The sequence below is a fragment of the Narcine bancroftii genome, chromosome 2 (assembly GCF_036971445.1).
Source record: "Narcine bancroftii isolate sNarBan1 chromosome 2, sNarBan1.hap1, whole genome shotgun sequence".
NCBI classification, from domain to species: domain Eukaryota; kingdom Metazoa; phylum Chordata; class Chondrichthyes; order Torpediniformes; family Narcinidae; genus Narcine; species Narcine bancroftii.
In genome coordinates, this window is record NC_091470.1 from 35,151,792 (window position 1) to 35,174,139 (window position 22,348).

The 22,348-nt window shown below is 41.0% G+C and overlaps 1 protein-coding gene across 6 annotated transcripts in view; it reads right to left on the minus strand.

Moving 5' to 3' along the window:
• Window positions 1–261: 261 nt before the first annotated feature.
• LOC138753363 (synaptotagmin-16-like) overlaps window positions 262–22,348 on the minus strand; it is a 70,574-nt gene continuing 48,487 nt past the window's right edge. For all 6 annotated transcript variants that reach the window (XM_069916261.1, XM_069916260.1, XM_069916259.1 and 3 more), the window contains one exon: window positions 262–3,766. In XM_069916261.1, the coding sequence (XP_069772362.1) occupies window positions 3,453–3,766 (314 nt within the window). In that variant the 3' untranslated portion in view covers window positions 262–3,452. The remainder of the gene's footprint in view (window positions 3,767–22,348) is intronic.

Sequence of the window (22,348 nt, forward strand, 5' to 3'; positions counted from 1 at the left end):
TATTTACTTTCAATGTTTTACAGTATTGGTATCGAATACAAATATGAAAGGGTGCTTATGCCATCTTAAGTCTAGTAGCCAAAGTGTGATATATTTCCAGTACTGAATACTGAATACTCAATACTGAAGGCATTAATAATAACTTGCTACTATCTTTTCCTTTCATCTCTCTCATACACATTCACACATATAGAAAGAATCGGTGAGACATTGTAAATATAAAACAGAATGTTCAATAATAAAATTTATTTCAAGTTCATGGAAAGTTTTATTCAATTTCTCAACATCATTTCCTGGATAAATAGCTTATACAGTACTACTCTACTGAAGAAAAAAATACCTTGGAATTCCATACTTTAAAAATGTCAAGGGTTATCTTCTGGGACATTGAAAGAGATTTTGTTTAGATTTTTCTATTAAAAAGTTTCTTTTCTTATTAAATATCTCTATCCTCTGTTCATTTGCACTAATAAAATCAAATAGGATTTGCAATGTAATTATGCTGAATGGCTCCCCAATTGTAAACACTTTATAACAATCGATTTACTCTAATGCCTTTTTCAAACTTCCACCTCATGCTTCTGTGAGCATTTGCACAGACACTAATTTCTGAAATAATCCACGTTATGTACATCTTGGAGAACAAATGGTATATTGACCTTTTGTGTAAAAGGAAATGAATGGAAAAATAGGGATTCTTAGAGTTATACCAGTCCTTGATGAGACATAGCTGGTGCATTATGTATGATTTTGGCCATAACTCAACATGGATACTTTTGCTATAATTGCAGCAAGGTTTGCCACAATGGTTCCTGGGACCACTGCTCTGTCATTTGATAAGAGATTAAGCAGAATAGCCCTCTATTCACTAGACCTCATTGAGACAATTAGTGGGCTTGGTAGGATAGGGAGGGAAAGAACAGACAGAACTGGGAGTCACAATTAGAAAATAGGAGATAGACCATTGAGGAATAATATCATGCTCAAGGGGTTGTGAATGTCTAAGCAAGCGTGCTGTGCAGGCTGTCAGTGACTCCATTCAAGACCAAGGCAAGTAGAGCACTGGATATTAGAAGAATCAAGAGATATGGGCATAAGGCAGGACAATGATGCTGAGGAAGAAAGTCAGCCACGATCTACTTAAAGGCAGAGCAGACCTGAGAGACAAAGTGGAAAGCTTTCTCCAAAGTCTTATTTTCTTCTATGACTAATTTTACAAGTGGTTGGTCCATGGTGATCAATGCTAATGGGTTCCTACATAGTAATGTTTCTAGGTCATGCTGAAACTAGAATTTAAGGCTCAAGAACTAATCCTATTTAGTTACAGAAAAGAAATCAAGCCCATTACATAGCCCAGAGAGGAAGCAACCAACTGAATTTATGGAGGCAGCACACTGACTTGAGCTGACTCTAGCTCTGGCCTAGGCACCAGCCACCTGTCCCAGGCTTCTCTCTCACCTTCACATATTGTACCAGTTTGTCAATGTGGAGAAAAACCAATAGTACAATTACAGATCCACCACACCAGATTTTATTCACAAAAAAAACTATTTGAGATCATTGTGAATGGCTTGGGGAGCACAAATACTGAGAGAAACAGGAAAGACACAAAAAAAGATGCTAGAAAGAACAGAAAAGAGGACTGTGAAAAATGTGGAAAGGAAGAAAAATTGACAATACAATCTGATGGAGGAGGCACATTTCTTTCCTGCAGTTGGGGAGATCACAGATCTTAACAAATCAGGCTGAGACCAAGAAACTTGAACAATGAGAATTGGGAAGAAAAACCCCACAAACTTTCAGGAAAACAGGTGTGAATTTCCACGTTGGTGTTGACAGTTATAATTGCTGGGGATTTTACTCCAAAAAAGTTATTTTGAATCAAATTTCATTTTATCAAAGGAGTTATGCAAGTGAAAACACAGCACGTGACAGAGGTGCACCAAAGAAAAGGTACAAGGTCTGCCTAAAGAAATCTCTTGGTGCCTGCCACATTGACCACCGCCAGTGGGCTGATAACGCCTCAAACCGTGCATCTTGGCGCCTCACAGTTTGGCGGGCAGCAACCTCCTTTGAAGAAGACCGCAGAGCCCACCTCACTGACAAAAGGCAAAGGAGGAAAAACCCAACACCCAACCCCAACCCACCAATTTTCCCCTGCAACCGCTGCAACCGTGTCTGCCTGTCCCGCATCGGACTTGTCAGCCACAAACGAACCTGCAGCTGACGTGGACTTTTACCCCCTCCATAAATCTTCGTCCACGAAGCCAAGCCAAAGAAACTGAGCTATAGTTCACATGAAGAAAAACACAGGAGACAAAATCTGATGGACGAATGGTCTGTTTCCAGACGACAAGCTCTGTTAGCACTGTTATAAAGTCCATTGTCTACTGTTGATTGCAATTGCTTGAAAGACGGTTAAGCCATTCTCAAGACATTTCATTTACAGCTTGTGCCTAACAGACTTTCGTTTAGCCATGCAGCATGTAATTGAATCACCTAAAGTTTCCAAATTCAACCCTATTTGGACAGTAGTATCCATAACCTATGCAAAGCAATTTGCCTGAAAAATGTACAGAGTAAAGGCGTAAATTTCTCAGTTGCTGGATGAATATACTTAGAATAGAATCATCTTTTTGGATTGATCTCATCTTGGTATTCAACCTCAGAAAGATCAGGGTTTTACTTTCAAATGAGGCTTATGCCAAGCAAAATAGTGTTTATCCACTTCTGGAAGATGAATCATCAAAAGCCCTTTAAAAAAGTAATAATCTAATATTTAGTGACAGAAACAATGGCAAATAACCTACAATTTGCAGAGCGCTTCTTCAGATGACAGATAATAAGATATAGTCATCTTGTCCTCAAATGCTGTAATCACTCAAAACCACATCACAGGCAGTTTTGATCATGCCTGCTTGGGTTATTCTCTAGACTGACATTTCTAATGGGTCATTTTATTTTACCAATGTTTCATTCTATACTGTTTGTTTTATTATTGTTGAGAGAGTATTTTTCAACAAAATCAGTGTCATTTAGCATTTGCAATTGTCAACAAATTACAGACGGCCCATCATTTACTGGAAGAAAATGTTTAAAGAACCAGATAATTTTACATGCATGTCTTGGCACTGACCAATAACCAATTAAAGAGTTAATGTAACATGCACTTACATCTATAGCAACAGTGATTCCTTTGTACTACATGTTCATCCTTAATACAGATTTGTGACACAGTGACACTCCACCACAGGCACTTAACTCTCGTAAATAGATTTTAAATCCCTGCAAGAACTTCTCATGCTGGAAAAGCAGTCTGGTATACATAGTAAATTCTTGGACTATTTCACCACCTGAAGGTTTTAGCTGAGTCTGAACATTGGAATACAACAGGCGTCTGTTCCACAGATTAAAAGGTCTCAAAGGCTATGCTATGCTGAGCCAAAACGAGTTTAAGATTCCAGTAATATGTGCCATCTGCACACCTGATAGCTCTGACATTCCTTCATCTCCAGCCAGTGGTTTTCCTCTTCTTCTCCACTGCTGTTCTGACCCATGGAAATCCAACCAATCATTTCCTTGCGCTGCATACTCCTTCGGTTGTAGATTGAAAGCATTAGTGTTACTTCTGAGAGCTGGAAAAGGGCAATCTGAAAGATGAAAGTCTCCTTGTAGACCGGATTGGGCTGACCATAACGGATGGATGTCTTGCACCGTGATATCTCCTGTCCAACTGAGTTAAGGAGAGACAGTTTTGCATAGGTGTCTAGAAATTCAAACAGAGAAAAAAGTAAAAAATTGTTTTAAAATCACAGCAAGGCAGAGAATACAGGCCACACACCATTTCAAGAATACTTGAAGTTAAAATATAACATCTCTGTCTAATTCATTTTGTTTCTACTTGTATGTATATGAGATCTCTTGTTATGTTTTCTTTATAAATGTTATATGTTAAACTCAATAAAAAATATTTAAAAGAAAATATAACATCTCTTGAGAACTTAAGCAATGCCATTGGCTTTACCCACTAAATTTACGTTTCTATAATTTACATTGATTGTTATTCATTACTAACCCTTTTTAATTTAATGCATAGTATTATGTATTATATAGTATTACATATTAGATTTTGGAGAATATGTAAATACTACAATAATGAAGAAAACTGAGGTCCTCCATCAGCCAGCTCCCCACCATGACTACCAGCCCCCCCACATCTCCATCGGGCACACAAAACTCAAAACGGTCAACCAGTTTACCTATCTCGGCTGCACCATTTCATCAGATGCAAGGATCGACAATGAGATAGACAACAGACTCGCCAAGGCAAATAGCGCCTTTGGAAGACTACACAAAAGAGTCTGGAAAAACAACCAACTGAAAAACCTCACAAAGATAAGCGTATACAGAGCCGTTGTCATACCCACACTCCTGTTCGGCTCCGAATCATGGGTCCTCTACCGGCACCACCTACGGCTCCTAGAACGCTTCCACCAGCGTTGTCTCCGCTCCATCCTCAACATCCATTGGAGCGCTCACACCCCTAACGTCGAGGTACTCGAGATGGCAGAGGTCGACAGCATCGAGTCCACGCTGCTGAAGATCCAGCTGCGCTGGATGGGTCACGTCTCCAGAATGGAGGACCATCGCCTTCCCAAGATCGTATTATATGGCGAGCTCTCCACTGGCCACCGTGACAGAGGTGCACCAAAGAAAAGGTACAAGGACTGCCTAAAGAAATCTCTTGGTGCCTGCCACATTGACCACCGCCAGTGGGCTGATAACGCCTCAAACCGTGCATCTTGGCGCCTCACAGTTTGGCGGGCAGCAGCCTCCTTTGAAGAAGACCGCAGAGCCCACCTCACTGACAAAAGGCAAAGGAGGAAAAACCCAACACCCAACCCCAACCAACCAATTTTCCCTTGCAACCGCTGCAATCGTGTCTGCCTGTCCCGCATCGGACTGGTCAGCCACAAACGAGCCTGCAGCTGACGTGGACTTTTTTTACCCCCTCCATAAATCTTCGTCCGCGAAGCCAAGCCAAAGAAATACTACAATAAATTCATAATCATTATTAATGAATGATTGTTAAACTTCATGCTTTGTTTCAAGTAGCCAGCGAGCTTCTGGGATGTGAGATGAAACCAAGTCCACCCATTTACTGCAGGAGAGACAATCTGTTTGCCAATTTCCATCAGTTTTGATTTCCCCCTCCCCCCTAACGTTCCTCCTCTAAACAATTTCAGTTCTTGCATCATAGATTTGCCTCCTGTGCAGATTCCAACACCTCAAGCATTCCAGCATATTTATATTCCCTTTAAGAGCTCAGTCATGCTCCCTGTACATGACTGGCACTCTATCCCTACTTTTGCTATTTACTGGAGAATTTACCCAAACCTTCAAAAAGATTTATTCTTGTCGTAATTCTTAACTTTAAAATAGGAGATCATATTCATTTAATATAAATAACAAAATTTAATTCCATGATTGGATAAAATAATAAATAGATCACAGTATTAAGAATGAGATGAATCCTTTGGTAAATGGTACCCAAATATTAGCATGTTTTTCTTTCCTTAAAGCAGTGGAGCATTAAAGTAAGCCACTCATTTTACCTTCAAAGCTTTTAAAATGAACAATTCCATTTTGGATTTTCAACAACGCAGCTGTAACTCTCTACCCACTGAACCCTACAGTCAACACATTCTGACTCAGCCTCAAATTCAAAAAGAATCAATCTTTATTTTCCAGATAAATAAAAAAGTTCATCCAGACTGACAGTATTTTCAATCATTCTTCACTGGCACTGGAATGGTGGTACACAAATTGAATTGCACAACAATGTTTAAATTGAACAATATACTCTCTCCAGTTTATACCCCACAAAGTAAGTAACAATGTTTGAAATGTGCTTTATTAGGAATCAGAATTTGAATTTCAGTCTGATTAAAGTCTCAACTGAAAATCTAGTGTTCAAAGATGCTATGAAGTGTTTATTCATTTTCATATTCCAATCGACTTAGCACCCCATTAAAAAAATACAACACTGTAGGAGGTTGAAAATTAGTTGGATATCATATGAAAACAGCCAAATTGCTGCAAATTAGAAACGCAATAATAGACAGTGGTTGATATTTAACAGGAAGCTCTCTATGTAAACTTTTGGCAATGACATCAATATCCTTGAAGGAAGAAAGAGGAATGAGATGGAAAAATAAAGCAGAAAATAGATTACATCATACTTGATGCGCAAAATAATTATAATTTGCATTTATTAATAGATCTGTGCACATGCTAACAGATAAAATTAGATAAGGTAATGTCTTGATGCCACTGAAACTTGCTGCAACATCCAAATTACATCCAAAAGCTTTTCGATACCTAATCAGATCATTATCCTGGCAAATCCTGCAATGTCAGTCCCAAGTATCGGGCTCTACATTCCTTTGGTCCCCATGGGGAGATTGAAATGAGGGGTTTTGTCATGTCGACTGATCAGGTCTTTGTAAACCCTTCCTAAGGTCCGGAGGGAGTATTCCGACCAAACTTACTCTTCAGCATTAGCGGATGTGAGTGAGAACAATGGGACTGAAATTGAGAACAGGCACTCCAGGCCATCACTGGTCATTCAACCAGGCAACCCCTAACGAGTAAGGTGCAGATCCACCATAACTCATCAGGTGTATTTTCTTGCTGAGTATCATGGAAGAAGAATTTGTTCATTTTTGCTCAGACCAGAGCTCTAATTTATTACCGAATCCAGAAATTCAGGGTGATTTTAGAAGCAGGAGATCCATTCTTAGTTCAGTAGTGAGAAGAGAAATCGTACGTACAAGCCGTACACTACTTACGTTAACCTTACCAAGGCATTCAAATATGTAAGTAGGGACAAATGTGTTCAACGTGCTGTTGCAATTAGCTGTTCATTGAAATGATTCCATACGATCCATTCTTTTCTCAGCACAAAACAGTACTGGAACTATTTGAGATCCATAATGGGGCCAAACAGCATGTCAACCTTCTAATGCTAGCAGTATTCTCATTGCTCCTGACCTACCTTCAGCTCATCCATAGACACGACAACATATGGAGCAGTGTTCAATTTTCATGAGTGGGCCAAAAAAAAGTGAGGCAGTTCCCCGTCAGGTAGTTGGCCTGTGCCTACTGTACTAGTAATGCCTCCAGTAGCTGACAGACAGACTCCCTCCATTCTACAGTGCTGGGTTAGCCATCCAAGCTAAGGGAACTGATGGCAGGGTGCAGGACACCGTCACGCCATCAGGGAAAAGCAATGATAAGGTGCTAATGGAGGTTGTTGAGAGCCTCACATACCCAGCCATTTGATGCAGAAGTACGCAACTCTCATGGCCAAGTAGCTTCAGAAGGAACCTGATGGAAAACACCAAACAGTGTGTAACCCTGTGGTGTGCTCCTATGCATTCCTTTGAGGTCAGGACAACACATGAAAGGCATGAGAAACTATTTTAACAGTTTCTACCTTTGTTTCTCAGAGACATTTAACCATTTAGTAATAGAACACTACAGCACAGAAACAGGGCTTTCAGTCCATCTCATCTGTGCCAAACTATTTATTCCAATCAGTCCTGTTGACCTGTACCTGGACCAATCATCCTAAGCATGTCTTGGATGGTCACGTTCACTAATATATACGTCGTGAAGCACACTAAGTCTGTCAGCATACGTTTATCAAAGGGTTGACAGTTGCATTACTAAGGACCTTGCCCCCAGATTTACAGTATTTGGGCATCGATACCTCCACTACAAAGACATCTGAAAGCCTGATGTGAAAGTGGTGGACACTGACAATGGGATCCAGACACCATGAGTCCAGACTGTTCAGGAGGGAATCAGAAGATGTGAGGAAAGCAGTGGGCTGAGAGGTGGACCCCGAGAAAGCAGAATCAATCCAGCACATTTGTTTCCTCTGCCCATGACCTTCAGGTGCAGCGAGGATGCTACATCAGAGTGACACCTCTGGGCCACACAGGGCCAGGTTCCACATGGAGCTGACCACCAAACCACTGATCGTTGTCCCGTGGGAACGTATAATTTCGCACTTCTCTTTGAAGTACCAAAATAATGAAATGCTCCCCTAGTTGCCTGGCAGATGTGGCAAAAACAAAAATGTGGCCATTATTTGATTGATTTGCTCTTTCTCAATTACATTCTCAAGCACCAAAACATCATCCCCCACACCCACAAACCCCATCTGCCCAGGCAGACAACAACAGCTCAGACATGTAGCAAGGCATCACATTCACGAGGCAAGGTAGAACTGGGCAATTAGTATTGCAGAGATAACTACTCTAATATCTAAGGAATTAATTACATGAGACAACAAAGATTTTGCTTCCTGAACACTGCAGGTGCATTTTAAGGATTTGGGGATGCTGTTCATGAAAAACACCTTAATATTTTCCTATCATGTACTGTTTTTTAGATATAACCTATCTTTGCAATTTCCTGTTATATTTTAAGTCTACTTCAAGCATACAAAACTATGAAGTGCCACATGTCATTGAAAATTCATTTTCTGCATTCGCACTTGAACTTCTCCCCTGCTGATCACATTGCAGTCAATGACAAACCAGGACAGTGCGACCATGGAAAAACATTATCAGGGCAACTGGAATCTATCAGTGCTGGCTGACTACTGTTGGACACTGACACAAGAGACCTCAGATGCTGAGTACAAATGAAAATCAGTGACAGAACATTTTTCAGTCAGTTGAAATGACGCAATGTATTAGCATAATCATGTGATTAAACCTGCTAAATTCAATAAAAGTTAACGCTTCTCCAACTTCCCACAGGATACTATCATAATTCCCAATTTTGTTTCAGGAAGCAAACTTTTTGAAAAAATTGTTGTCCAGTGTTATTTAAAAATACATCGAGGCAGTTCAATGCTGGACCACGCCCGACTGCAAAATGCAAGGCCGAAAATTCCTCTTTCTTTTCTTGCTGACATGTTAAGTGTGGCCTTGATGAGAAATTATTTGGAGAAATTAAAGGGTTTTTTTTCAGGATGCAGTTTATTGCTCCCACAGATGGGTGTGATGGATGTTGAAAATGCATTGAAAGATTGTATACATTATGGTAACAGGAGATCATCTCTTTATGACAACAAAATGCCTGGAGCCTGCTGTTACCACAATCCCCAAATATGTGAAGCTTTCTTCTGAATGTAGAATTTAAGCCCTTCAGTTGGATCAAATTTCTGGCATTTTAAAAAGAAAGTATCATTTCTTGTTGTCGTGCAAGAAATATCAATACTCAGCATCAGTGTGGGCAAATTGAAACCGTACCTTTCAGTTCCTGAAGGCATCTACTCATGGATCAGCCCTACCTAATCCCCTTAAAATAACTGACATTGGCCCCTAAATTCCTCGGGTTGTGACCCCAGTACTTTTTTTGGCTGGGAACATTTTCAATGCTTTCCTCTGGGATGGGTTTAGGTGATTAGTGGGAAGCTATCTCGTTCATGAACCTGAACACACACAGGCTTCAGTTACGTGGTAGCTGATTTCCAGAAACTGCAGCACACTCTATCTGTGAAAAAAAGCACAGGGATCACCTCAAATTGGAGGAACAACACTTCATCTTCCATCCGAGCACCCTCCACCCAAATGACATTGACAGCGACTTCTCCAATTTCCGTTGAAACTCCCCACCCCCCAAATCTTCTCCTGTCTCCTTTCCTCTCTCTCTCTCTCTCTCCCATCCTTTCCCCTCTGCCTCCTTTCACAGAACCAAAATAATTTCTTGCCTTTCCTCTTATCATATCCAATTAACACCTTTAGTCTGTTGGTCTGGACTCCTCCCCCTCTTATTTCCCCCTTTCTTACCCCAGCCTTTAATTCAGAGGCTTGTCTGTTTTCACTCATACCTTGAGGAATGGTTCAGGCCTAAAATGCTAGTAATATACAATATCTTGACCTCCTATGGACGCTGTGAGACTGGCCAAGTTCCTCCAAGATTTCTGTGCTATGACAATCCCCAGCCCAAGAATAAGCAGGAATGATATTCCTCCATTGATTCCTATAAGTTTCTCTTTATTTCCTTGCAGTCAGTGCCATTGTATCCATTGCTGCAGCATTGCTTACCTTTGTATCAGCTCCTATCTTTGGAGGGTGGAAGTTTCGCATTGGCCTTTTGAAACTTCCCTACCATTCCAATCTTTTGTTCCATTGAAATCCTCCATGAAATTTTGTTGTAAAGCCCTCCTAGAAACATGATAGTGGCTTCCACCAGTTTTTGTATATTCAGGGGCAGTGGTAGAATGTTTGGAATACAGTATTTTGATGTGACCTAAGGGCCTTGGTAAATGCATCTGGAATGTGTCACAGGTGATCAAAGTGACCAGAGAAGTGTCTTGCTCTGGTCTCTATGGGCCTGGAAAAGTTATAAAGATTTTCCCTCCTCACGTTTAATTCCATCCATGCTTTGCCCGATTCCCGATGCGATTGCATAATTTGTTCCTCAAAAACCTCAACTGTGCCTATAGATTTCAATCTATGCCTCCCCGTGAGACTAATTAGCATGCCCCTAATAACAATGCCTTTTCTTCTGTGAATATTTTCCATTCTTTCAGTTGCTCACACCATGGTTTCAACTTAGTATCATTCACTCAGATACGGAAGCATTGTCCTTCAATTCTTTATAATTGCTTTATGTTCTGTACTGGGGCTTCCATTAGTAATAAAACATTCCATTGAAGAATTGCCACCTATAATTCAGGCAGGCAGACTGGTTCAATGTAAAGCAAATTACTTGAAGCAGCAATAAAACTCTACAAACACCACCCCCTGGAAAGCATCCAGCTGACCAATGTTATTTTGCAGCATGACATTCTAGCTGTGATTGATCAAATTAACACACTCTGAAGTATTGTGTTTCTTTGAGAGGATAGTAATGGGAAAAAAAAATTCAAGCAATTTTGATCTAAGGTTGTGTTACACTTTGCAGGTCGCTGACAAAGCTACCGATTTCATACACTCCTCCATTTTGTTCCCATTCGAAGGGGAATGTCTGGGGGAGGGGGTACTTTATCTAACCTGACACATTTCTTCCTCATAGGAAAAAAAATATTCCAGATACCGTATGTGCTCCCCAGCTTTGGATATCCCCTTTCGATAACCCATACCAATTAAATTATTTAATGCCATAGGAAAGTCCTGCAAAAAAAAATTAAAACTTTTAAAATACCAAGCGGCTTGCTCAAGGAAGATCTAATCCCCAGGAAACAATTGGAAACCCAAAATTTGGTTGCTTGTTTCAAAATTAGGACCACAGAGTGGCTCACAAGAGAGTTGAAGCGAAGGACTCCCCATCACTTATTTGCTACAGCTTTGGAAGGTTCCATAGGATTAATGGGGTATCTCCGTATCAACAAGAAAATGAACATTTTAAATATAAAAGAGGTTTAATATAGAACCCCTCTGATCAGCAGCACTGAGGGATGAAGGGGGGGGGGGAGCAGGGAAGGAGGGAGGGAGAGAGAGAAGGGTACAAAGAAGGAGAGAGGAGGAAGAGAGGGGTAGAGGAAAGGGGGGACAGAGAGGCAGTGAGAGAGGTGGCTAAGAGGAGGGTGTGAAGAGTGAGATGGGGGCGATAAAGGGAATGAAAGAAGAAAAAGGGGAGAGGGTAGAGATAAATGAAGGGGGAGAGGGAGGGGGTGTAGCATGAATAAAAGCTTACACAACTAGAGGAAGAGCATACGTTTTTATTAGCTTATAACTGAGGGTAGGGTCTTACAGTGGTCTTCAGAGGGGCTCAGGGTTTAGGCGGGAAACTAGGGTTATATATGGGTAGATGGAGGCGAAGCCAGCCATCAGTATAACACACCACCAGTGAGTCTCAGTTCATTGCGTTCATCCCTTACTACAGAATTTAGGGTCTGTGGATGAAGACAGAGAACAATGATTCAGAAAAAAAATTCAAAAAAATATACAATTATTTACAAATTGAAGCGGTCTGGGGTTCTAGAGATCATGGTGGAACACCCAAGCACGGGAGAACCTTGGGCTCCTCGAGTCTCCTGGTCCCCCTTGTGAGGGAGGAGCAGCGGGCAGGGACTCCAGCTCCACGGTGGAGGGAGATGCACTTTCCTCCTGAACCAAATCCCCCAATGCCCTGACTGGGGGCAGCAAGAATGAGCTCCGTGCCTCGCAGGGCACTTAAGGGCATGGACCCTCTGTTCCAGCAGATGCCAGGTCCCTGATGGAGACAGTATCCTCCCTGCCATCCGGGTATTCCATATAGGTGCACATGGGATTGGTGTGGAACAGTTTCACCCTTTCCACCAGGGGGTCGGTCTTGTTTCTCCTCACGTGCTTCCTGAGAAGGACTGGTCAAGGAGTGGTGAGCTAGGTTGGGAGTGTAGTTCCTGATGCCGATCTTCTTCTGAAATTGAATAGGAGCACGTGAGGAGTAACAGTGGTCATGGTACATAGTAGTCTCCAGATTCAGTGGAGAGCCATAGGGAAGACATCCTGCCAGCGTGAGTCTGGAAGGCCCCTTGATTTCAGGACCATTTTGATAGCCTTCCAGACCATGACATTTTCCTTTCAACCTGTCCATTCCCCCAGAGATTGTAGCTCATAGTCCTGGATGTGATGCCCCTCACCAGCAGGTACTGATGTAGCTCGTCAGTCATTAAGGATGAGCCCCGATCGCTATAAATATAGCTGGGATACTCAAACAGGGCAAAATGGAATCTAGAGCCTTTGTGACTGACAAAGTGGATGTATCTGGACATGGAATGGCGAACGAGAAGTGGGAGTGCTCATCAATGACAGAGAGGAAGTGTTCCTGTTCGTGGAGGGGAGAGGTCCCTTAAAATTGACACTGAGCCATTTGAAGGGCCTGGATGACTTGATCAGGTGCGCCTTTGCGGGGTGGTAGAAGTGCGGCTTACACTCCATGCAGACCTGGCAAGACCTGGTCATTTCTCTGACATCTTCCATAGTGTTGAGCAGATTGCGTGCCTTGACAAAATGAGCCATGTGGGTGATCCCTAGATGGCAGAGCTCATTATGCAGAGACCGCAGTTGGCTGGTGTGTGCAGAGGCACAGCTTCCACTGGATAAGGCATCTGGAGGGTTATTAAGAGCTCCTGGCAGATAGGCGATGTCATAATTGTATGTTAGAGCTCGATCCTCCACCTACCAATCTTGTAATTTTTGATTTTTCCCCTCTTGACACTATTAAACATGAATGCAACCGAGCGCTGGTCAGTGAGGAGTGTACATTTCCTACAAGCCAGGCAGTGCGTCCAGTGCCTTATAACTTCTACAATGGCTTGAGCCTCCTTTTCCACAGAGGGGTTCTGGAGCTCGTGGCCTTGCAATGTCCAAGAAAAGAATGTGACTGGCCTGCCCGCCTGGTTGAGGGTAGCAGCCAGGGATACATCCGAAGCGTTGCTTTCCACGTGGAAAGGTACATTCTCATGTGTCAGGTTAGATAAAGTACCCCCTCCCCCATACAGCGTTTGCAATGTGATTTCGGAGATAGTTAAAAGCTGTTTGGGCTTCAGCCAAGAGGGGGAAAATAGTGGCTTTTAAGAGTGTGAACATTATCAGCGTATTGAGGGATCCACTGGGCATAGAATGAGAAAAACTCCAGGCATCTCCTCAAAGCCTTCGTGGTCCTGGGAATGGGGAGCTCTAATAGGGGGTGCATCCTATTGGGATCAGGGCCAGTGATGCCATTCTCCACCACGTAGCTGAGGATAGCCAGACATTTAGACCTGAAAACTCACTTGTCAGAGTTATAAGTGAGGTTCAGGGCTTTTGCTGCATGGAGAAAGTTCTGGAGGTTGGCATCATGGTATTCCAAGGTATGGCCACAGAGAGTGACATTATCGAGGTAGGGGAAGGTAACCTTCAACCCATACTCATCCACCATTCTGTCCATCTGTCTCTGGAAGATAGAAACCCCATTAGTGATACTGAAAAGGACCCTCCAGAATTTATGAAGGGGGTAGGCGTCCAGGAGCATGTACCGATTAATGGTTTGGCTATAGTCAATTACTAGCCTGAAATTGTTTTCCCCTTTTAGCACTACCACCTGCGCTCTCCACGGCCTGGTGCTAGGTTCAACGATACCTTCATCCAGCAGACTTTGTGTCTCAGACTGTATGAGGAGAGGGGGGAGAGGGAGTGTGAGGATGAAGAAAATGGAGGGTTGAGAGAGAGGGGGATGACAGAGTGGAATAGAGAGTGGGAGAGATAGAGAGGGGGCAGAGTAATAAGTTAAGTCTCCTTGAAACTCCTCTCCTCTGGAAAAGATTAAGAGGAAACACTCATGAAGCCAATGCTCACCTCATTGCTGTGTTTCCATGGTGAATATTAATTGTACTTTCAAGCCTTTCTAAGAGAGATTTTCAAATATTCCTGGCATCATATGTTATGGGTTATATTAATATGGTTATGGATAAATATGTATTTAAGAGATAGATTGTGGGGGTTTAGTGTAGGTCACTTCACAAACAGAGTAACACTTCACAAAAAACATCTCATTTAAAATGCAAGAGCTTTGCTGAAGCTGGACATTCAGGTTCTGGTTGGCTTTGCATAAGTAATGAAGGATCCTAATCTATTATGTATGGAGAATAAAGTCCAGGCTCAGCAGTAACCATATAACCACTTACAGCACAGAACAGGCCAGTTCGGCCCTACTAGTCCATGCCGTAGCAAATCCCCACCCTCCTAGTCCCACTGACCAGCACCCGGTCCATACCCCTCTAGTCCCCTCCTATCCATGTAACGATCCAGTCTTTCCTTAAATGTAACCAATTATCCCGCCTCGACCACGTCTGCCGGAAGCTCATTCCACATCCCCACCACCCTCTGCATAAAGAAATTTCCCCTCTTGTTCCCCTTATAATTTTCCCCCTTCAATCTTAAACCATGTCCTCTAGTTTGAATCTCCCCCTTTCTTAATTGAAAAAGCCTATCCACATTTACTCTGTCCCTTTTAAAATCTTAAACACCTCTATCAAGTCCCCTCTCAATCTTCTACGCTCCAGAGAAAAAAGCCCCAGTCTGCACAACCTTTCCCTGTAACTCAGACCCTGAAATCCTGTCAACATTCTCATGAACCTTCTCTGCACTCTCTCTATTTTGTTTATATCTTTCCTATAATTTGGTGACCAAAACTGTACACAGTACTCCAAATTTGGCCTCACCAATGCCTTGCACAATTTCATCATAACCTCCCTACTCTTGAATTCAATACTCCGATTTATGAAGGCCAACATTCCAAATGCCTTCTTCACCACACCATCTACCTGAGTATCAGCCTTGAGGGTACTATTTACCATAACTCCTAAATCCCTTTGTTGCTCTGCACTCCTCAATTGTCTACCATTCAATGTATATGACCTATTTAAATTTGCCTTTCCAAAATGTAGCACCTCACATTTATCTGTATTGAATTCCATCAGCCATTTCTCAGCCCACACCTCCAGCCTTCCTAAATCACCTTTTAATCTACGGTAATCTACCTCACTATCCACAACACCACCAATCTTTGTGTCATCCGCAAACTTGCTTATCCAATTCTCCACCCCTACATCCAGATCGTTAATATATATATAACAAATAATAGTGGACCCAGGACCGAACCATGAGGAACTCCACTAGTCACCGGCCTCCAATTGGACAAACAATTTTCTACCACTATTCTCTGACACCTCCCATCAAACCACTGCTGAATCCATTTCACTACCTCTTTATTTATACCTAATGCCTCCACCTTTTTTCCTAACCTCCTGTGGGGAACTTTGTCAAAAGCTTTACTAAAGTCCAAATAGACAACATCCACAGCTTTCCCTTCATCAACCTTTTTTGTAACCCCCTCGAAGAACTCAATCAGGTTTGTCAAGCATGATCTACCCCTGACAAAACCATGATGATTACTCCCTATCAATCCCTGTACCTCCAAAAATTTGTAAATAGCATCCCTCAGAACACTTTCCATCAACTTGCCCACCACAGGCATCAGACTTACAGGCCTATAATTCCCAGGTTTGCATTTGGACCCTTTCTTAAACAGAGGAACCACATGCGCCACCCTCCAATCCTTTGACACCACCCCCGTGGCCAGTGATAAGATCTTTCAAAGATTGGGTTTGGAGCCTTGGGAGAGGTCTGAGAGAGAGAGAGAGAGAGAGAGCGAGAGAGAGAGAGAGAATTGAATTCTACAGTAGTAGTTGAATCTGCAACATGGCAAGCTGGCAGACCTGTTGAAAAACCCCATTTTGAAGATAGGTTGTGAGTTGAGTTCAGCCTGTTCAAAACCCTTATAGTCCTTAGAAGAGGAAATGGCTGGCTTGAGTGTTTCTCTTGAAATAAAGGAAACAAGAGGAACTCTGTGGTGACCTGAAAGAAGAGGTTATCATTTGGAAAGCCCACGATGGGGCAAGTTTCTTCAGCAAAACACTAAAGTGGCATGTGTCCAACGAGCAACAAATATCTCTGAAACCAGCAAGAACCTTCCTGAGCAGTAACCATTTAACTTTAAACACCAGAGCTTGGTGAAGATTCATAAATATTAAATTCTGTGCACAGTAAAAGAATTGCCTGATATTGGTGAACTTGGAGAAGTGAAACAAAGAATTTTCCTGAACATATTCAAATTACATACATGTGCACTTAGAATTAGAAGGGGATTAAGTTAGGTTAAGTTAATAGTAATAAGTTTGATCCTGTTATTATGTTTAAAGAAAATTGAAAGCAACTTTTGTTTAATTGTCTTGGTGAATTTCTATTGCTGCTGGGTTTTGGAGTCCTCTGGGCTCATTACACATAATCGATTATAGTTCTATTATTGTTATGAAAATTGGCTTACTGCCTAACAGTCATATAACAAATTGGTTTCTGCTATTTGGAGAAGGAAAAGACAGGAATTCGGAGCAAAACCCATCTGGTGGATGAACTCAGCAAATCAAGCATCATCTGCGGAGGCAGAAGGATGGTTCATGTATTGGGTCATGACCCAGTTCCTGCCTCACCCCTTCCCCTCACCTCTTTATACCAGCTGTTTCCCCTCTTCGGTCTCAATCCTGATGCAGCGTCTTGTTCCGAAACGTCAACTCTCCTCCTTCTCCACAAATACTGGTTGAGCCGCTGAATTCCTCATTTTGTACCATTTTCTAATGTTGATTTGGTCCTGTGCTTTCAAGGGAGCAGCACCCCTAGTTCTTTAATTTGTATGAAACTTCACTGCCTCCATTACTCCAAACTAAAGTAATGACATCCAAGCCTAGAAAACAATTACATACTCTGCCCAATCTGGAAGGGGTCAATTAAATTAAATTTTTACAATTATAAAGAATTAATGAATTATCTGCAGCAATTTGCAGGTAGCCCTGAGACGTTATTCCTCAAGGAAATAAAACCAGCACATCATCTGATAACCAAACATGGAAATAAGAGAAACAATTCTGTGCCTCAACAGGCACTTAAAGACTCAGATTAGGCAGAGTGAACATGGATTTATGAAAGAAAAATCGTTTCATGAATATCTCAGAGCTTTCAAGTCTGTAAGCAGCTGAAAAAATTAAGGGTCCAGTGAAGGGATGGATGCATTTGGATCTTCAGAAGACTTTTGATGAGGTGACAGTCAAGATGTTATGAAACAAATGTGAACAAATGAACGTCCATGTGGTGAATGGGCAAACAATGATGATTGGTTAACGGACATTAAGTAGTCATTTTTGGGCTGAGAGGCTCTAATTAACTGGATGACACAGGTGCTCAGAAGTGGTATCAATTATGCTTCTTTACACAGCTGCTGCATTCTGGGAAATTATTCCAATTCCCTGGACGCAGTCAGCGTAAAAAGATCAGACCGGAAATGAGCGACTCAGTTTACCTGCAGCACCCCTAGGCACACAGTCTAAACTGACTTGGTCCACAGCAATGAATTTGCCATAATGGGCAATGACGACCCACGTCCAGCCGCACGCAAGGTACTTAAACGCGCGGTGGTGATATCTATACACAGGTCATTCTGTGTGAATGGCCACTCCAGAAGGTAAGTGTGAAAATTGACTACGGAAAAATAACGTTATTTACATAACGTTATTATGTAAAAACATAATTGATTGAATGAGGGGATCAATTTCAGATTTAATGTCAGAGTATGGTACATACATGACATCGCATACAACCCTGAGATTCTTTTACCTGCGAGTCAGGCAGAATTACCATTGATTGGCAGTCTGAAAAAAAAATGACTCAACATACATAAGTAAACATATAAAGAAATGTAAACAAACTGGGCAATACAGAGAGAGAAAAAAAATGAATAGAGTGCAAAAATAAGAGTACTTAAATAAATCCCTGATTGAGTTTGATGTTGGACGGTGGTCCTGTGGCCCTTATACCTCTTTCCTGATGGTAGCAGCAAGATCAGAGTGTGTGCGCTGGGTTGCGTGGATCCTTGATGATTGCTGCTGCTCCCCGACAGCAGTGTGCCCTATAAATGTTCTCGGAAGTAGGGAGTGGGTAGTGTCACGGTCGCGCAAGTGAAGTGGCAGGCAGGAGGAATAGTGCGCATGCGCAAGTGTGTTTATGCAACTGGATGGACCTCAGACGCAGGAAAAGGAAAGTGAGAGCATCAGGATCACCCATGTGAGAGGAAGCCAATGAGGTCAGAGGGGTTTGGCTGGGTGGTGATTGGGGAGCTGAAGAATTCATGTGTTGTCCAGTGAATAAATAAATAAGTCAACTTCATGGTGCCCTGAAAGAAAGGAGTAAGTGTATTCTTCATTTGCTTGCAAGCTGTGGTATATCAATGCCATTACAGGTTTTACCCGTGATGTCCTGCACTTTATCCACTACCTCTTCAGGGATTTACACTGGGGGGTATTGGTGTCCCCATACAAGACCGTGATGCAGCCGGTCAGCACACTTTCCAACACAATCTGTCAAGATTTTCCAGTCATAAATTGTAAACCCCTGAGGAAGTAGAGGTGTTGACATGCATTCTTCACGACACCATTACTGTGTTGGGGCCAGAAAAGATCCTCAGAGATAGTGACTCCCAAGAAATGAAATTTGCTCACCCTCTTCACCTCTAATCCCCCAATTATTGTACCGTCTAGTTTTACCTTCCTAAAATCAACAATCAGCTCCTTGGTTTTGGTGACATCGAGTGTGAGGTTGTTGTTGGGGCACCATTCAGCTCAGTTTTCAATCTCCCTCCTCTATGCTGACTCATTGCTCCTTTTTTACACAACCCACTGCCATGATATCACCAGCGAATTTGTAGATGGTGTTGTTGCCGTACCGAGCTACACAGTCATAGGTGTATAGTGAGTGGAGCTGGAGGCTAAGAACATAGCCCTGTGGTGCTCCAGTACTGATAAAGATAGTGGAGGAGATGTCCTTACTAATCCTTTTTTTAACAATTTTTTTTCACACTATGAACCATATTAACCAAAATACACACAAACATTTCCCTCTTGAACATACAGTGTCATTTTCTCCCCTTTTCCCCCCTCCCTTCCCTCCCCCCTCCCTACCCACTAAACATTCAACATATACAATTCAATAAACCCATTAAACAATGTCATCACACAATGAAAATAAACAAGAAAATTATGTCATCTACTTTTACACACTGGGTCAGTTCATTTCGTCTTCTTCTCATTCTATCATTTTAGGGGGGGTGGGGGTCCACGGTAAGCCCTCTCTGTTGTGTTCCATGTACGATTCACAAATTTGTTCGAATATTGTGACTTTATTTTTTTTAATATATATTATTTTTTTCCATTGGAATACATTTATTCATTTCTATGTACCACTGATGTACTCTCAGGCTCTCTTCTGATTTCCAGGTTGACATTATACATTTTTTTTGCTACAGCTAAGGCTATCATAATAAATCTTTTTTGTGCTTCATCCAAATCGAGGCCTAATTCTTTACTTCTTATATTACTTAGAAGAAAGATCTCTGGATTTTTTGGTATGTTGCTTTTTGTGATTTTATTTAATACCTGATTTAGATCTTCCCAAAACTTTTCCACTTTCTCACATGCCCAAATTGCATGTTCTGTTGTTCCCGTTTCCTTCTTACAGCAAAAACATCTATCTGATACAGTTGGGTAACTTTTAGGGCGTGATATATAGCCTGTGTAAACAATTATATTGTATCATGCGTAACCTCGTGTTTATTGTATTTCTCATAGTTCCGGAGCATAGCTTTTCCCATTTTTCATTTTTTATCTTTATGTTTGGATCTTGTTCCCACTTTTGTTTGGGTTTACAGCTTATTTCATCATTCTCTTTCTCTTGCAGCTTGATGTACATGTTTGTTATAAATCTTTTAATTATCATTGTGTCTGTAATCACATATTCAAAGCTGCTTCCTTCTGGTAACCTCAGTCTGCTTCCCAATTTGTCCTTTAAGTAGGTTTTCAGTTGGTGGTATGCAAACATTGTACCGTAAGTTAAACCATATTTGTACTTCATTTGTTCAAAAGATAATAAATTATTTCCCAAAAAACAATTTTCTATTCTTTTGATCCCTTTTCTCTCCCATTCTCTAAAGGAAAGGTTATCTATTGTGAAAGGGATTAGTTGATTCTGTGTCAATAATAATTTTGGTAGTTGGTCATTTGTTTTTTCCTTTCTACGTGAATCTTCTTCCAAATGTTGAGCAGATGGTGCAGTACTGGTGAACTTCTATGTTGCACCAGTTTTTTTATCCCACTTATAAAGTACATGTTCTGGTACATTCTCCCTTATTTTATCTAGCTCTAACCTGGTCCAATCTGGTTTTTCCCTTGTTTGATAAAAATCTGATAGATATCTTAATTGTGCTGCTGTATAATAATTCTTAAAGTTTGATAGCTGTAAGCCCCCTTGTTTGTAACATTCTATCCTCGGTTTCCCCTCTTTCAATAAGAATTTCCTTATTATTTTCTGTAGTTCATTGAAGAATTTCTCTGTTAAGGGAATTGGTAACGATTGAAATAGGTATTGTATCCTTGGGAAGATATTCATTTTAATGCAATTTACCCTTCCTATCAGTGTTAGTGGTAAATCTTTCCAATGTTCTACATCATCTTGTAATTTCTTCATTAATGGCTGATAATTTAATTTGTATAGATGGCCTAGATTATTATCTAGCCTAATACGTAGGTATCGGATTGCTTGTGTTTGCCATTTAAATGGTGATTCTTTCTTAAACTTTGTGAAATCCACATTATTCATTGGTATTGCTTCACTTTTATTTGTGTTGATCTTGTACCCCAATATTTCTCCATATTCCTTCAATTTCTTATGTAATTCTTTTATTGATAATTCTGGTTCTGTTAAGTATACTATGATGTCATCTGCAAATAGACTGATTTTATATTCCTTCTCTTTTATTTTTATCCCTTTTATTTTATTTTCTGTTCTTATCAGTTCTGCCAAGGGTTCAATAGCTAAAGCGAACAGTGAGGGAGATAGTGGACATCCCTGCCTAGTTGACCTGTTTAATTTAAATTGGTTCGATAGATATCCATTTACTGTCACCTTCGCCAATGGTCCCTTATATAATGCTTTAATCCAATTAATATATTTCTCTGGTAGGTTAAACCTCTGTAGTACTTTGAATAAATAATTCCATTCTACCCTGTCAAAGGCTTTCTCTGCATCTAAAGCAACCGCCATTGTTGGCATCTTATTTCCTTGTACTGCATGGATTAAGTTAATAAACTTAGATATTGTCCACTGTTCGTCTTTTCTTAATAAATCCAGTTTGATCTAGTTTTACTATTTTTGGTACATAGTCGGCCAATCTGTTTGCTAATAGTTTTGCTATTATCTTATAATCTGAGTTAGAAATATTGGTCTATACGATGCTGGATGTTAGTGGATCTTTCCCCATCTTTGGTATTACTGTAATTATTGCTGTTTTATATGAACCTGGCATGTTTTGTGTTTCTTCAGTCTGGTTCATTACTTCCAGGAGAGGAGGAATTAATAAGTCTTTAAATGTTTTATAGAATTCTATTGGGAGTCCATCCTCTCCAGGTATTTTATTGTTCGGTAGCTTTATTAATATATCCTGCATTTCCTCTATTTCAAATGGTTTTATCAATTTGTTTTGCTCCTCTTCTTGCAATTTCGGTAGTTCAATTTTAGCTAGAAACTCATCTATTTTGGCTTCTTTCCATTCGTTCTCAGTCGGTAGAATTGCACGTAGAATTCCTTGAAGTTTTCATTGATCTCTGTTGGGTTATATGTAATTTGTTTGTCCTTTTTCCTTGATGCCAATATCGTTCTTTTAGCTTGTTCTGTTTTAAGCTGCCAAGCTAGTATTTTGT